The sequence below is a fragment of the Microchirus variegatus genome (assembly GCF_963457635.1).
Source record: "Microchirus variegatus genome assembly, chromosome: 13".
NCBI lineage: Eukaryota > Metazoa > Chordata > Actinopteri > Pleuronectiformes > Soleidae > Microchirus > Microchirus variegatus.
Window position 1 is genome coordinate 16,231,724 of NC_139814.1, and position 17,215 is coordinate 16,248,938.

The 17,215-nt window shown below is 41.7% G+C and overlaps 1 protein-coding gene across 1 annotated transcript in view; it reads left to right on the forward strand.

Moving 5' to 3' along the window:
• The window catches only part of dync1i1a (dynein cytoplasmic 1 intermediate chain 1a), a gene marked incomplete at both ends in the record, with an annotated part of 53,117 nt that overhangs the window by 19,354 nt on the left and 16,548 nt on the right, over nucleotides 1-17,215 (forward strand). Inside the window, 4 exons of the mRNA XM_083899826.1 lie at nucleotides 1,777-1,872; nucleotides 4,397-4,568; nucleotides 5,883-5,982; nucleotides 6,127-6,252. Of these exons, the coding sequence (XP_083755952.1) occupies nucleotides 1,777-1,872; nucleotides 4,397-4,568; nucleotides 5,883-5,982; nucleotides 6,127-6,252 (494 nt within the window). The remainder of the gene's footprint in view (nucleotides 1-1,776; nucleotides 1,873-4,396; nucleotides 4,569-5,882; nucleotides 5,983-6,126; nucleotides 6,253-17,215) is intronic.

Consider the following 17,215-nt stretch of genomic DNA (forward strand, 5'->3'; position numbering starts at 1 on the left):
GTTGCACATCTTGAAGCATTTGCAAATCCTTTGCCAGTTTTTTTTTTTTTTTGGAAGGGAGGAATGATTGATAGATGACAAAAAAAACCAATATCTGACACAGATAAAACTTTATGAACAAGTATGGAGAGAGTGAGACGCACAGAACGAGAGAGAGAGAGAAAAAAGTGGCTCCAGAGGAGGGTATTCCAGCATTTCTGTTTGCAGCTTGTCTGTTTTGGCAGCTCAGACATGGAGCTAGTCTGGCTGTCTGCCTGTCTGGTCCTCTCTGGTCTCTTGGTTGGGTCACTGGTGTTTGGATCACTCCACTTGGCTGTTAACCACTTACTTGGACCGAGCATCGCCGCCATGTGTTTGATTTAGCTTAGTCATTTATTACACACACACAATATGAAAATTAAAGTCATATATCAAAAAGGTTTCACTTGGACGTGGAAAACAAAAGAAAAATACAAGGACAGGGTGAGAGCTTGGGGTACCGGGAAACCTAAAATAATGTTGTAAAATAATGGCAGTATTAAAATCGCTGAAGCATTTCACCAATTACAATCATATTTGTTGCTTTTAAAGCGCTGCAGTGAGTTCATGAAGAGCTTAGGCGAGTCCAATGTGATAAATGGACAGTTCATCCGGTGCAAGAGCAGCACTTGAGAGAGTGGTTTTAACTGTGCTCCAGGCCATACTCCAACTGAGTTAAACACACCCTGGCGTGTGTGCTTGTGTGTCTCTGTGTGTGCGTGTGTGAGTGAGACATGACACGTCTATAGGGTGTGATGTAGTCACTTCCTCTCACTGGACTGAACGACTGTTGTCAGCTTGACCCTGCACCAGTTAACCCCTCACCACCCCTGGCACTGTGGGTGAGGGCTTTGTGTGTGTGTGTGTGTGTGTGTGTGTGTGTGTGTGTGTGTGTGTGTGTGTGTGTGTGTTTGAGAGGAAAAGAAAGACAGATTGTGTGTGTGTAGTATGCGTGTTGGCAGACCACAGGTGTCTGGTCACAGTGTCAGGGTGTTAAGAGGCCTTCACAGAGGCCCCCCCGACTCTCAGCATCTGTTTTAGAGGGAACGGCGAAAAAAGAGGAGGAGAGGTTGGTGAGGGTTACCAACACACACCCCGAGGGTTGCTGGGGGCCAGTAGCCGACAAGCAGGTGCCTATGTTGACAGTAACCCCTTCGTACTTGAACCCCCACCCGCCCCACCACCACCCCAAACACACACCTTCAGTAAATCCTGCAAAGTCGGGTGTAATTGCAGAGACTGATTGGAGGGAATCCAAAGGGAATCCCCGTCCACACACACACATCACTGGATCTCTTTGCTCGGGGGTCAGAGGTGAGAGAAATCGGAGAGCGCACACAACTCTGACTTTTCCGTCTGACTGTGTGTGTCTTTGTGTGGGAGCTATTTGCGTGCATGCTGAGCGCAGTATCTCTCCACACATGGGGACCACGTGAAGGCATGGATTAGCTACAGTGTGGAAATAGCAAACAGGCTTGTTTCCTGTGATATCTCTGTCCCAAAGACAATATGTATACTTGATGTACATTTGCAACGGCGATGGACATTCTGCTGTATTTGTACTGTGTGTGTGTGCGTGTTTGAAAATGAATCCCACTTGGACCGAATCTTTGTTAGTCAGGTGCATCAGTGCATGTCTGGGAGTGATTATTTTGGTGGTGGTTGGGGGGGCAAACAGCAGGAGGTCAAGAAAAACTGCAACAGCTGTTGATTAACATTCGTGCTTTGTCTTCTTCCATTTTTTTTTTACTCTCGCAGTAGAGGAGGAGGAAGAAGATGAAGAGCTGATGGAGCCAAAGCCAGGCCCTGAGTCAGAGCAGCAGGATGAAGACGACAACAAAGAAAGCAAAGAAGGTACAACGCACGGATGACGGGAATGTGAAAACTGTAGTGTCGGCTGCTAACAACTAAAACTCTTGCTCCAGCTCCACACAACTCTCTCTGTGGTTCTCAGTGCAGTGGTCTTTATTTTTTTTTAGACAGACAGCAAGTGGAGTATCCAATATCCAATCCAACTTTATTCATAAAGCACTTTAAAACCAACAGCTGAAACAAAGTGCTGTACATCAGAGATAAATGAATAAAACAAATAAAACCTAATAGACCCAAGAATAAACAATAAAACTATGAAATACTGTAGAAAATACAAAAACAACACAGTCATACAATTAAATTCTAAAAAAGATAAAGACCAAATTCTCCTACTGAATCGAAAGCCAAAGAATAAAAATTGGTGTTAATGTTTTTTAATGTTTCTGGCTCCCCACCCACCCCTTTCCTACCATTTTATACATGCACCCTCAGTCAGGTCTGATAGTATTGCTTGACATAGCATACAAATAATGTTGCATTGTTTTTGTTCATGAAGACCAAAACAAAGGCAGAATAACAACAACATTAACAAAATTTCTACTCAAAAATCAATTCATTATAGGAAGCAGAACACGCCCCCCATTCTTCAGCCATTTTCACTTGACCTCTCACATGTCGCTGTCATGAAACACGGTGACTCGTGTGTGTGTGCGTGTGTGTGTGTGTGTGTGTGTGTGTGACAGTTTGTGGGTGTATCAGACGGAGGCGTGGAGATGGGTTAGGCTGGAGGTTAAGACGGATGCAACTTATCAGCTCCGTGGCATGTGAGGGTCAGCGCTGATTAAAAACCTGTCATTCGACTTGCCCATGAACCGCACTTCAAAGAAGAGAGGAAAAGACAAAAAGAGTGTGTGTGTGTGTGTGTGAGAGAGAGAGAGAGAGAGTAGTAAATAGTTCTTGGGTGACATGAAACACAATAAATTATGATTGAAATATTCATATTTAGTCACACAAACACACCCATGACTGAGTCAAGTCTGAGTCAAACACAAACACACACACACAGAGACATATATGTATGTACACACACTCACGCACTCACTCATAAACCCACAGTCATCCGTCTTCTCTCCATCCATCCTGGCCTATTAGAAGGTCTGGCCTTTGATCTCTGCCACTTGATTCACTCGCTCTTTTTCTGACAACTCGTAAGAATTACAAAGGGATGGGGGGGGATCAAAGTTAAGAGGCAGAGTAAAGGTCGATATACGTGCGTCTGTGCATTTATCGTGTGCACGGGGACAGTGACTTCAAAACCCGGACGCCGTGCTGTGCAGCCATTACGTCCAAAGGAAGTCGGGGTCGCTCAGAGGGCTTTGTTTTTGTCTCGTTTATGAAGTTCTTAATGTTGGGTTTTAATTAAAAATGTTTGTAGTTTATCATGTCCACATGTAATTCGGGGTTTTGTAGAGATAAAGTTCATGTTAATTTGACATCAGGTGCACATGATAGACAATATATCTATGTCATAAACATGACAGTACTGCGTCAGGGTTTAAGTCCAAAGTCACATTCTTATTGATTTACTTTTTAAAAAACAGAGGCTAAATTTAGGCAGAGGTTAGAGGTCAACTACTAAGTGTTTCTCTGTGATCTTTAGAAATCTGTGCCGCTTCTGTGCTGACATTCCTCGATGCAGTCTGGACAAGTAACGCTGTGCTAAAAGACAGATAAACAACACGTAACTTACCAAAGTGCTGTACGGTTCAGTTTCTGCCTCTCTCTCTCTTTGTCAAAGCGAAGTCAAATCAGAACCACAGTGTTGTTGTAGTTATTCAGAGGTCCACAGGGGGAGCTAGAGTGCATCATTTTCTTAATATAGCTGTTAGCTTTGGGACGAGCCTTACGTTTTACAACCTGGGACAGTAGAAAAAAAAGAAAGAAAACAGTCAAACAGTACAGTAACATTTATTTATTATCATTTATTATTATAAAAAAAAAAACATGCAATACGAAGGGGTTTGAAACAAATAAGAGTTGCAAACGTGCGGCTGAAGGCTCTAGACCCACCGTACTATATTATCAATAAGGTCCATGGTGGTATTGTTGTTTTTTTCTTCATTTGGGACTTTACAGTTCACACACAGGTGATGGGTGGCCTGGAAAAACACCACATTGCAGACCAACCAAATGCTGTATACCTGCTAATTTCAGTGTGTGACAAGCTAATGTAAAAGTCGTTTTTTGATAACTTCTGTGTCCTTTAATTGACCTGACATTTAGCATTACTCTTGAACTTGCTGGGTTTGAGTTTAGCAGTTGAAATCACTATCTTTAAATTAGACACTTCTCACAGAGTTAGACTAAGACTTTATTGATCCCTTGGGATGACTCCCTCAGGGAAGTTCATGTGCCGAATAGGGAAAAAAACAGAGGCACCATTTTAAACCATTCTTCTCTGACTTTTGTTTCATTGGTGAATTAATCAAAAATGCACATAATCCTTATTTACATTCTTAGACTCGAGTTACTACACCAGACACAATGTCCATATTCTGTCTACTAGGCTCCTTTTCAGTGCTGCGGGAGCTGACCGAGGAGGAGAGACAGCAGATCCTTCACTCCTCGGAATTTCAGAGCTTCTTCGACTGCAGCATCCGAGTGATGGAGCGTGCTCTAGCTGAAGACGGTGACATCTTCTTTGACTACAGTGGCCGTGACCTGGAGGACAAAGAGGGGTGAGCAAGGGAGGAGGGAGTCTGTGTTTGGATGTGAAAGCACATGTGAGTGTTTACTTACATGTCTCTAACTCAGAAATGTGTTAAGTCTGACTCATGCCCACTGTTTCACTCCAGGGGCCTGGAAGCTCTTTTGTTCTTCAAAATAAATGTCTTCCTGCTGATGTCACACACTCGGGGGTGGCGGGGGGGTTAAAACTCATGTGCACTGACAACTACCACAAACGACACAGCATTGTCTTAGCATCTGAAGGGTTTGCTCCAAATGGAGGTTATCTAAGTGGTGGTTGGAGTCATAAGTGCAAAGCTGTTGCTCTGTATAGGAGCCTGCTCTTTTTACTGACTCACTTCAACTTTGACCGTCACAGCTACAGAGGAGCATCAAGCCTGTGGTCAAACAGAGATTATGACTAAAAGATGTACTCTCTTTTTTCAGACATACTTTTTTTTCAAAATATGGCACACCATTTCACTCCTTTTGGTCATTATTGTTAATACACACATCATCTGACACAGAAAAGAGTCATATACGCTTTGATTGTACATAATCTGTTGTGGTTAACGAACAGTTTTTCCTCTTCTGGTCGACAAGAAACGATCCAATAGCTGATTTAACAGACAAACAGAATATGCGGTGATACTACCGCTACTGTGGCTAGTCATTATCATTATTTCAAAATTTGTCTTTCAGTAATATCACAGGTCTGATATAACACATCCATCCAGTCTGATTGGGTGCATGTTATCCAGGGTCTTATATTTCTGGCCAGCTAATCAGCTTTGAATGTTCTGTAGAGCAGCAAATGATAAAAAATCTTAAGATATCTTGAGTTTTAATTGCTAAGATAAAATCTGAATGCAACTTGATAGTGTATTTTATTATACTTGATCACAGTTACGTTTCTAAACTCAAAATTGTAGCCTTTTAACATAAACAAATATCTGTTCAATTCAAACCCTTTTCAAATTAGTTCACACAATGCTTTTCAATGCATTCAGGAATTGCGCGACATTGCGCTAGTAAAGTGAGACAACTGCAAACAGGTTGGAGTATGACTGAAAACGCAAAGAAATGCCCATTAAAAGAATTGGAAGTGAATTATTTTTTTCAAATATGCTGCTGTATACACACACAAACACTCCCTCAGTCAGGTCTTATTAGTGTTTGACAGATGCCTGTTTTCAGATTGTGGTTCGTCCCTTTTAAGTGAATACGTTAATAAACAGTAGATAATTTGCCAAGTGCTTGTTGTGACTAGAACAAAACCCGAGTGAAAGTGACATTTGACCCTTATCTCTGCTGTCGGCCTACAGAGACTCAGGCAGTGGCTCCAGTCTCTCTTTCAGTCGACTCTTCTATGATGAACACTGGTCGAAACACCGCGTTATCACCTGTCTCGACTGGTCTCCTCAGGTAAAGCCTGCAGCTCTTTCTGTGTTACCTTGCATTTGATTGTTATCCCACATTGTGTAACAAACTTAGTATTTGAGGAGAAAGGGAGCAGTGAGTTGATAATGTTTTAACAAATATCCCCCTCTCTTTCTTTCCCTCTCTCAGTATCCAGAGTTGTTGGTTGCTTCCTATAACAACAATGAAGATGCTCCTCATGAACCGGACGGGGTTGCCCTGGTGTGGAACATCAAATTTAAGAAGGCCACCCCTGAGTACATTTTTCACTGTCAGGTACTGATCAAACCACCACACATACATTTTACAGATGGTTACTGCATTTGTTTTCTTTCTCTTTAAATATAGTGACTTGCGAGTATAAAACTTCCAGTAATGCTTTTGCCCCCAAGATGAAATGTCAGCTTCCCATGCATTGGTTGACCCCACTAGTTGGATTATACCTGCCAGCAAAGGCCAGCTGTAATGGAAGAAACTGATGTTTTGGTGCGAGAAAAACTCATCAGTGAGTGTGAAGCTAATTGCGAGTGACAGCGAGAAAATGGCAGCAAGAAGGAGGGAGCGGGGAGAGAGCGGGGATTGAAGGACTGGGTGTGAGGCCTTCATGGCTCTCAGGAGACAGGCTAGGCCATATAGAGACGTCTTAGTAGTAAAACGATGTGGCCTACCACTTCCTAATCCAAGGCTGCCACATGTGTGTTAGCCCACCCACGGCGATGCTGCGTCTGATGTCAGCAGTGCTGTTTCCCAATAACTGACAAGTGTACTTCATTCGAACCACTGTAAATATGGAAATACACCTGTAGTGGTATTAGTGTCACAAGCAATCATATCCCTGTAACAATGTTAGAAATGCACCCACATGCTCTGTATACTTTCAGGCTTCATTCAGACACAAGAAAAAAAAAAAAAAGAAAAGAAAGATTTTCTCTCCTTTTCTCAAATGCAGATTGAACCACATTATTCCTGCAGACCACACGCTGCGTGCAAACGTTTCGATATGAAGTTGTTGTATAGGTCTAGCTGCATAATGGATTTTTAAAGTGCTCCCATTTATTCGCCGGACAATAATAATTTATGCTGCTGAAATGCATGTGGTCCTGGGTATAGATTACAGCCATGCTTCTTGTAGCTATAGGATTCAGCATTTTTCCCATGTGGGTCAGAGTCTGTACTGTACTGTATCTGACTTCATTAATTGTGTGCAGTTTCTCAGCTTTGGACTGGAGGTTCAGGACAGAGAATATTTGTGTACCAGAGCGTACCAGACCTGGATATAAATGTGTACAACAGAGGTAAACTGTATCCAAGTTTTAGTGTATTTGCACCAGAATGAGGCACTGCTGTTGTATTTTGTTTAGACTTACCGACACAAAAATTAAAACACAACTGTTTGACTGTTTGCTGGAAAGATGTGTATTAGATGAAGTGATATTAAATGGACAACAAGAAAACAGAAACTGTCAAGTAGGCTGCAAATGAACAGGGATAAACAGAGCGGGATCAAATGGAGATAAAGTATTTATTGAGAAAAGAGAAAGGAGGAGGTTGCGTGTCATTCGGTATCAGCGCTGACTCTTCCTTAAGATGTTGGACTTGGATGAAAGGAAGAGGGGAGCGGTTAGATGGGAGGAGAGAGGAGATGAGTGGAATGAGTTCTGCGGCGCCTTTCTAGTCAGCTTAGCTGCAGAGCGGATAGTTCTTAATGCGTGAGGATGTTCTGCCAGTTAAGGTTTTGGATGGGGTGGGTTAACACCTACAGCTTCCTGCTCTCCTCCTCTACTTTCTTATATTTTTGTCTTCAACTAAATTATTGTCCAATAACGAGGAAAATATGTAATTATTCCCATAATATAATTTATCCTATACAGAGACCTGATGAGTCACAGTCACTGATTTTAGTTTTGGCTTTGCAGGTAGTTATTAGCTATCAGTATCAGTTGTATAAATCAGTATTCTGCACCCCTATTAAATCCTTTTTTCTTTTTTTTAAGTTTTCCACGCTTTTAGTTTACCACAAATGCACTTTTCCTCTGGTGACTAAATAGATAAATGTGTAGACTACTGTGTGAGTGTGTATTGTGCTGATGGGAAAAGATTGTGGCGTATGTGTGTGTGTGTGTTTAAAAGAGAGCGAGAGAGAGAGCACAGATACAAAAGAACGACAGTGCTGAGCTGATATTGGAGAGTTGGGGTTTGTGGTTGAGGTCTGGTTCAGTGGGGGCTTGATTGTATAAGGCTATAGCTTATAGGAGGCTTTGTGTTACAGAAGGGGTTTTGGGGAGGTCAAGCTTCTATATTTCTTGTCTGGCTGTGCTCTGCGCTTTCCATCGAATGAGAAATGTTCTTGCTTCTCAGAATTTAACTTCATAATCAGGGTGTCAATATTTTGGACCAGCACAGAGATATTTTTCTCCAGTATCGTTTCCAGTCCACATGTATTTGTTCCAGGATTTTTTTTTTCAAACTTTAGTTCTATGTGAAATAGAATAATGCAGATTGCTTTCTGTCTCAAGGTTGTTTATTTGCACTTTGCTCTGTGCAATAATTTTGTTTTTTACTTTGCAGAAGCATTGTTGTTGACATACTGGTGGGGTGGGTAATAAATCATCTAAAAGCTGGCATTGGTTTGACTTGGGGAGGAGTTTCAGTGTCACTTAAGGCAAGTGCAATCTTGGAATCGTGCACAAAATATGTGTTTTGTAATGTTGCATTCTGACACCATCTCACAACAAAGTTTCCATGTAAAATACAGTCACATATATTCTTTTGTTTTTCTTCCCTCTTTGCTGTCATTTTTCCTGTATCTGCTATTTTACAGTTCCTTACCAGAACTCTTTACAGAGCTCCAATTTCAGAATAATTTCACAGCATCATTCTTAACAGTGATGTGGATCAAGTTCTGCATACACAGTAATCTGATTTTATTCATGTTTCAGTTGTAATACACATTTTCTGCATGCTTTATTGTTTATTTTATAGTTTATATCATGATAGGAACCATACTAACGCAATTTGTTGTTGCCTCAGTCAAGACGGTGAATAAACTGTAGCAGAAATCAAACAGGATCTATTGTGTGAGGGAAACTCTTAAAGTATCCCCTAAGGACTGTGGGCGGTTTTATGACCGCTCTTGACGAGCCATTGATCTGTAATACAGTGAAGGAAGTGTGTGATCCATCACTTGGTGGGTTGGGTTTGCGCTCCAGTAAAAAGGGGGCTACTGCTGCTGTGCCTCGCCTCATCACGGCCGTCCCAGCAGTTGAACCCATCATCGCCCCGTCCCAGTTGGGTCTAATCTTGTAACTTCACACCAGCCTCTCAAGTGGGCAGAGTCAGACCACATTAAAGGGCCCGTTTGACTTAAAACCTCTGCCGAAACCCCCAAACCGCACGCCTCCCTGCAACAACCCCTGCTGCTACTGTCATATCCCATTGGACTCAGTCATATTTTTATTAATATCTCGCTGTCTTGTGTTGCTCCATAGGACTCTGGCACTTTCAGGAAGGTTGAGTGAGAGATGCAGAGCAGCCAGGAAGGAGAGTGAGAGGGTGAGTTTTAGAGAGAGAGAGAGAGAGAAAAGGGAGGAACACAGGGCAATGCAGTAGCTTTATTTAAAGGCTTTATCTGTACACTGGTGGATGAAGCAGTGTTGTGTTTAAAATCTTAGCTGAGAAATCCTCTAAGTGCTCACTGAGCAGATGGGTTCAGACTGTGTGACTGTATTTGATTTGGAGCATATGACACAGATGTAGAGCTCTATTTAAACAATCTTAAGTACATCATCTGAAGCATGTGGCCCAAGTTGCATTTTGGGTGTGTCCGAATCCTTTTTGCCAGGTTTGGTGGGAAAAAAAAGGTTGCTGTGCCACCCAGGTGCATTAGTCATTGCTTCAATATCAAATCGAAAATTACGTTTTTTAAGTCATATGATACACAAAATCAATCAGAGAGCACATTTCTTTTAAAAGACAGGCATGCTCACACCTTGGCAACATTATCATAACAGATTAACCAGGTATTAAGAAAGAATGCTTCTGTGTAGATCAAACGGTTTTGCTCATGTGCAAAAGTGAAAAAACACACCCAGATCTGCTATGGCAGTAACAGGATTCCACCAAAACACACACAACATTTAGGGCCCTTAGAAAGTTGAATTATGCAGTTAACTGGATTATACTCTATTAGATTGTGCAGAATTAAACCACTTTACAGTTTGTGTAAGTTGACTTATTTTATTAAGGAAATAGATAGACACAAACTAAGTTGGTTAGAGTTTTAATTTTAAACATGGCGACCATTTAAGAGGTTATTTTATTGAGCTTGATCCAAAACAGACTAAAAAGCAAGCGGAATTTGTGGTGGTGGAATGTAAATGCCACTAAATGTAATTTAGGGGAATATTACTCATTGGCGTTGCCGATGAGAGAGATTGATGATGAGCGACATTTTCAATATTTCTCTGTGTCCACCGCAACGTTTGACTACTTGCTTTCGCAGGATAGCCCCTCGATTGAAACACGCCGCGTCCCACAGTGCACTAGTGAGTGAAGCCGAGCGCCTGCCTGTCACTCTCCATTTTCTGGCTGCAGGGATAAGCTCTGGCAGCATGTTTTAAATTAGGCACTGCATCTGTAGGTTTACTTCATTGTCATTTTCCAGACTGATTGGACGATTGACTCTGTACTGCCCCCACAATGTCCCGTGGTATCGCTCCATTTCATCCGTCATCGTAAGCTCCCCTGCTAGGCGCACAATAACGAACGTAATGAACGCAAAATATATGGACGTAAGGCTCTGTCTGTTTCCATCTTTTACGTAGATGACACAGATGTGCTGAAGCAGAGGCTGCGTCCGTTAAAGTTTGAATAATGTAACAGTGGTTATTAGCGCCAACACTTCCTTTCACCCTGACCTTCAAAATAAGAGCCACTCGCTCTTTGGCTACAACTACTTCCTGTAACTTTTGAACTTGGCAAAACAAATAGGTTGACATAAAAATCCAAGATTTAAATAAAAAAAAAAAAAAATTAAAAAAAAATCACCATACATAACAAAACAAATGCTTTTATTTAAATCTTTTATTTATATAGAGTGATATCTCTATTGCGATATTTAGCAACGTTATAGCATGATTTCCTAATATTGCGCAGCCGTTGTTAGAAGTGCACGTTGCTCATTGTGATGTTATTTTTGTGAAGAACTACGGAAAATGTTACTAAAATGTTAGCCTATTTTTCATATTGAGAAAAATGAGTCTAATTCAGTGTAAATATAGCAATTAATTAAGAAGTAAAAAAAAAAAAAGTATTTGAAAAAAGACTAGCGAATAGATATTTATAACACAAATCTAACATTAAACCACAAACCAGCAAAAGTGAAAATATGAACCCAGCGTGCAAACAAGATATGGAAAGTAAAGGGAAAGGAGTTTCAGAAGAGAGAGAGGGAAGAGAGAAAGGCCTGTTTGTGCTCCTCGAGCCTCCTCCTCATGCTTTCACTCCGTCAAACCATCATTCTTTGCTCGGTGAAATGGAGACTAGCCTTGGTATTTTGCTCTCCTCGCCAGAAACCACAGAGTGACAAAATCCATGGGGTGTCATAAACGAGCAAAGCCAGGGGGAGCGAGGGAGGAGAAAGGTGGTTGCAGGAGTGGTGGGGGGGCAGCGAAGAAGCAGGGATGCAAGAGAAGACAGTCAGATCCATCTGGTCCTGATATGGCAGAGTGGAAAACACATGTGTGTGCGGTGAGGGAGGTGGGGGTGGGGGGAGAAAGGGATGGGGGCATGGATCTACTCGGGACGATATACTGTCTGTTGTGCCCTGTCAGCCCCCCCCCCCCCCCACCTCCTTCTTTTCTTCACGCCACAACACTCTTCCTGCATTTCTACCTTCCCAAGCCACAGCAACAGTGTGTCGCCTGAGGAAAGAGTGAAAGAGAGGAGGAGGCAACAAAGGAGGGAGTGTTCCCGTCTCTCCAACTTTTTTTCACTCTCTCTGTCATTCCTTCAAATCTCCCTAATCCCTCGCTGGGTGCCATCTTTCATCACTGCCTACCATGTGTGTATTATCCTCTACAGAACACTTCCCATTAATATAATAAGGGCTGCCAGAAGCACTTAGCCTTGTGAGCCTGTGTGAGATATGGTAGGTGATACTTTGTGTGGGTGAGTTTCTCCCTCATGCACACACTCACACATGCAGCAGAGACCTTGCCTGGGGAAAGAAATGAAACCCACTGTTCTGACTGCAAAGAGTGTCTCCATGTAAAACCCCACAATTTATCTCAGGCCCAGTGTACCAAAGTGACTGTCACCGCTGCTCTTTCTTCCGGGAGCTGTCACTCCCCGCCTCCCCCCCCCCACCTTCCACCACCTCGCCGCCTGGCCTGGCAGGAGATGACTTGGCAGGTGTCTTGACCCAGCGCTGCATGTGAAATTAGAAACATGCACAGAGCCACTGTGCCTCTGGAAATGAAAAGTCAAGCTCAGCGCTGTGTTGGCTCTGATATGGATTTGGAACCATAGTGGAGTAGATAGAGTATTGCTGCCACAAGAGCTGTTGAGGTGTTATTTAGACAGATGTGGCGCTGGTATGTACAGACTTATGAATGCGAAAATGAAAAGGAGCTGCAGGTGTGTGCATTTGTGTGTGTATTTGATAACTCTTTAGGATCTTTTTCTGGCATAAGCACTGACCCTGTCAGGACCAGTAGTCCACATGGAGACCAATGAGTCCTAATGAGGCAGAACCTCATTTCTGAGGAAATAGTTAAGTTTAGGGCTAAGATTTGAATTGTGGAAGGGGTTAAGGTTAGGGCAAGGCAGTAACTGTTTATGGTTACATTTAGGGATAAGGCTTTGTTGATGCTGTCCAAATCAATGGATGCTACCACCAACCAGCAATGGGGACATGATTAACAATTCATTCACTCATTACAACTTTATCCTCCACATGAGGATAACGGGGTCATTGGAACCAATTCTAGCTGACATAGGGAGACTCCCTGGTCAGGTCCCTCATAAAGACTTATTTTTGTAACTTGAAGATTCGGCCACTATTTTGTAGTTTGCTAATTCTGGATTTACATCAGTGACAAAACCATAAGACTCATTCATTTTCTTATATGCGAACTATTGATTTTTACTAAGAACTTAAAACCTGAGAGCTGCTGAGATAAGTGTACTTGCTCCAGCCTCACTAAATTAAGAACATTCTAAACAAAGGTTATAGATTACCAGTGGCACATTCTCTTCACAGCAGCTTTGCTGCATGTGTGGGATGCATGTGTTGAAATAAATAACTTTATGTCTGGATGCATTCTCTATTGCACCCAAAGAAAATGTGGAGAATTTCATCAATTCATGAACTTTGTTTGGATGATGAAGTGTTTAAGGATTTATTTCAGAGTGAATAATGATGAACCAATGACTGACAGTAGACAGTGACTGACCTTTATCTGAATATTGTTACATCTTGAGGAACTAATTGGTCCATTCTTGTCACATTTCGTCAAATTTCATAGTTAATATAATAATATAAATCTAGAGCGAGAAAAAAAGGGAAAACGTCTAAAATAGAGTGGGACAATACACACAATGTGTCAAAAGCAAACCTGCTTAATGCAGCTTTAAGTATAATTTTTAATAGAAATGATGAGTCAATGATGCAAAAGGCTAATGAATGAATAAAAAAGTAGAAGAAAAGGCATAAACAGTACCCTGCATCCTATAAGTCGGCTGTAAATTCAGCACGACATCTTTACTACATGACATCTCAATTGAAAATCCATCAACAAATCCCCCCTGAGCTTAAATCATGAACTTCCTTATTGCACGAGACAAATTGGTCTTATGTCAGCGCCTAATGACAAGCAGTGGATTTAAAAGGCCCATAACTCAAAAACATATGTGCTGATTTGACGTTTGATTAGAAGCATTTATGGAGAATGGCTTTTATTTTCGGTCCCAGTTGCGGCTGTGGCGCCTCAAACTGCACTATCGGGACGTAGTAGGGCAAATTCTTTTCAGTAGCTCTTTCACTAAGCACACTGTATGAGAGGGGACTATGGCATAATCTGTGGTTTCCTGAAAAAGGGGGGGGGGGTTATATTTAGTTAGAATATTAGGCTCAGGAGTTAAGTTAACATAATGGAGCAAAAACAAGAGTTTCATGATTTGATTATAGATGTTCAGTGTCATAACTGCATGCAGAATATAAAAGGATACTAAAAAAAATCTTTTAAGTTTCTGTAGTGAATTTAAACACAAGTGTAATGAAGAAAGAAAGTGGGAAAAAAACAGTTAATTGTGGGTTTTAAATTAATCTATGGACACAAATCAACACATCATTTTTTGGTAAACCATTTTCAACAATTATGCATTATGTTTCAAAGTATGTTTACAGAACATCATTATTGATATGCCCCAAGAAATGACTCTTTAACAACTTTTTCCAATGGTGAAAATCAATCTAATCGAGTGAATCGGGTGTTTTCCTTTCTCCTGTAGCGTCTTTCAGTTTCCCCCTGCTCTCTTACTACTGATTCATGATTTTAAGTGGTAGGTTAAACCTGTTTATTGCTTCTGTATGTGGGAAATTGGATGACAGAGATGGTAGGACTTGGGTTTATTAGCCCACTCATGGAGCCCGAGGAGACAGACCCTTCAGACATCAGACAACCACAGAAGTGAAAGGTCACCTCAAAAATTAAAAAAAGTCATCCATGCGTAGTTTGAGTGTCTGGAGGAGCAGCTTTCATGTCACAAGTTATCTACACACAATATACGCTTCTATGTTCCTAATTCTTTTAATATAATAGAAGCCTGGTTAGCTGACTTCCATATGCCGTCGGTTGTAGATGTTCCTCGTCAAACTGTTCAATTGCGTGCAGTAACACGTGCTAATAAATGCACAATCCCTTTTTATCTGACAGTGTAAATAAACATTTCAGAGAGTGCCTCTCTGCGAGGCTAATGAGCGACTTTATTTTTACCAGCAAAGTTCAGTTTATTTTCAGTCCAGACATCTGTAGCGACTCCGTCCGTCTGGAAGTTGTGACTCTTCAGAAGACGAGAGAAAGCGAGAGAGAGTGCAGTGTTTTCTTTCCCTCTGGTTTGTTTTCCAGTCCTCCTTTCAAAATGAACTTGGGTTTGGATTTGGCTGCTTCACACATGGTGTGGTGGTGGTGGGACTGGAGAGAGAGAGAGATGGAGGAAACTGTAGGAAGAGAAATGAAAACAAAGACAAATATCTCACTCCAAAGTATCTTTAGAGTATATCACCTGGAAGCCAAATGTTGGGGGAAACTTTCAGTGGTTTGGTGGTAATTTAAATTTCATGCTTCCTACGGCAATGCCCGTAAGAAGTATGTACTCCTATAGTGGGAGATCTGAAGAATATTTTTAAGTTATGGTATGATAATGATAATGATAATGAGGTTGCACAGTGTTTGTATTATGTTAGCCCTATGCTAATGCTTATTGTAGCCTTGCTAGCTTACCTTTGGAAACGGGATCGCCAAGTTAGCTGCAAAGTAGTAGCATGCTAAAGTAAATAAATATGTGCTCGCGTATTGGTGAAGGGACACCTCGTCGTTTCAGTATAACACCATGTTCTGCGTTGAACCGTGTGAAAATCTGAGGCCAGCCTCTTCACTCCCTCCGCTCCAGACAGCGCAGCTGCTGCTGATGAGCCGCTGCCTGCCTGGTGTTGCGTGACGATAAATCAGCCAAAATTAAACTAAATCAAGGATGCACACCATCGGGCCATGCTCAACCCATATCCAAGTCCGTTTTTTTTGTTTATTTTTTAAAGAAACATGATAATGAATGATGTAAAATTCAAAACAAGCATGTCATTTAAGCCATTTAAAAGCACAATATGTAACTTCTGAAACAAGAAATAGCAGTGTTTTTAGTTGTCTGACAAATTGATTTGAGTGGACTGGAGGTATACACATGTGGAAGTACTTCTTTGGTTGACACTATCAAACACTGTGGGAGCAGGAAGTCAGAAGGAAATTCTCCTTTTGAAGATGGAAGAAGAATTGGGTGCAAAAGTATCAATCCACAGTATAACTAGGGTTAGGGTTAGGGTTAACCCTTACCCTATCAACATAGCTCATAAAAGCCTCTATTTGGTCCACATTTGCCATGCCATAAGCTAACATTATACATATGGTCATAAAAGATGCATTTCCTCATAGGAAAGCATTTATAAATATAAATAAATCAATATTTATTTGTTACTGCCTTTAATTGAACTCCTCTTCATTGTTTTCTCACTGTTTAACAGCCCATTACCATTAGAATAATATGGTTTGATAATACATAATCTGTCGCGCAGTTATTGTCTTGTTAATACCAGGATTCATTTGTGAGGATGTTGATGACAAGCTCGTCTCCAAACACAGTCTCTCTGAGCTGTTGTCATAACAACAATATGTTCGACACGCCATTTTCAGGAACACTAAATCTGTCAGTGATGGATCTTCTGATGATATATGACAGCGTTAGGCAACAAATCTTTTTTTTTTTTTGCAAAACACGCTCTGCATGTTGTCATACTTTTGATTTGTGTCTCTGAGCTTTTTCGTCGAGCGCTCTCTTGGCCCTGGCTCGGTTATAAATTAACTCAACATGATCTTGCTGCTTTGCTGGATGGATGGATAAATTAGTCAACGCATAACACCACTTGCCCTCCTGTAGCGCTGCTTAGCTCAAACTTTTTCTCATAATTCCTTCACGGACGCTCCAGTGGCTCTGGGTCAGGAGAGGCTAGCTGCTGCGCACAGAGGCCCATATGGGACAAGCAGTGAAGAGGAACCAAAACTCAATAAACACGGCACTGGTGAGGGAGGGAGTTCAAGGGTGCGCTTGTCATGATGGAGGCTACAGTGAGCGCTCCAGTGGCTGCTGGGGTTTTGATGCTGTAATGTGAAACGGCTGAGGGAAAGAAGACTACAATTCCCCTCTTTGTCTGGTCTCCGCCCCAGCATCACCCCTTTCCCCTCTCCTCGGTAGACCCTCGCCGTAGTCGAACTCATCATCTCTCTCTCGGTCTATCTCCCCTGCGTCTGCCACCCATCACGATGCCTTGATCACTCTTTCTCACTCATGCTTCGTCTAGCATTACTGCTTTCGGTTCATGTGCTCCTTTATTTTTGTCCTTTTCTCACCGTCTGCAGTTTTATCACGACATTTTATCAGACCCAGCTTCTTTCTTTACTCCCCATCT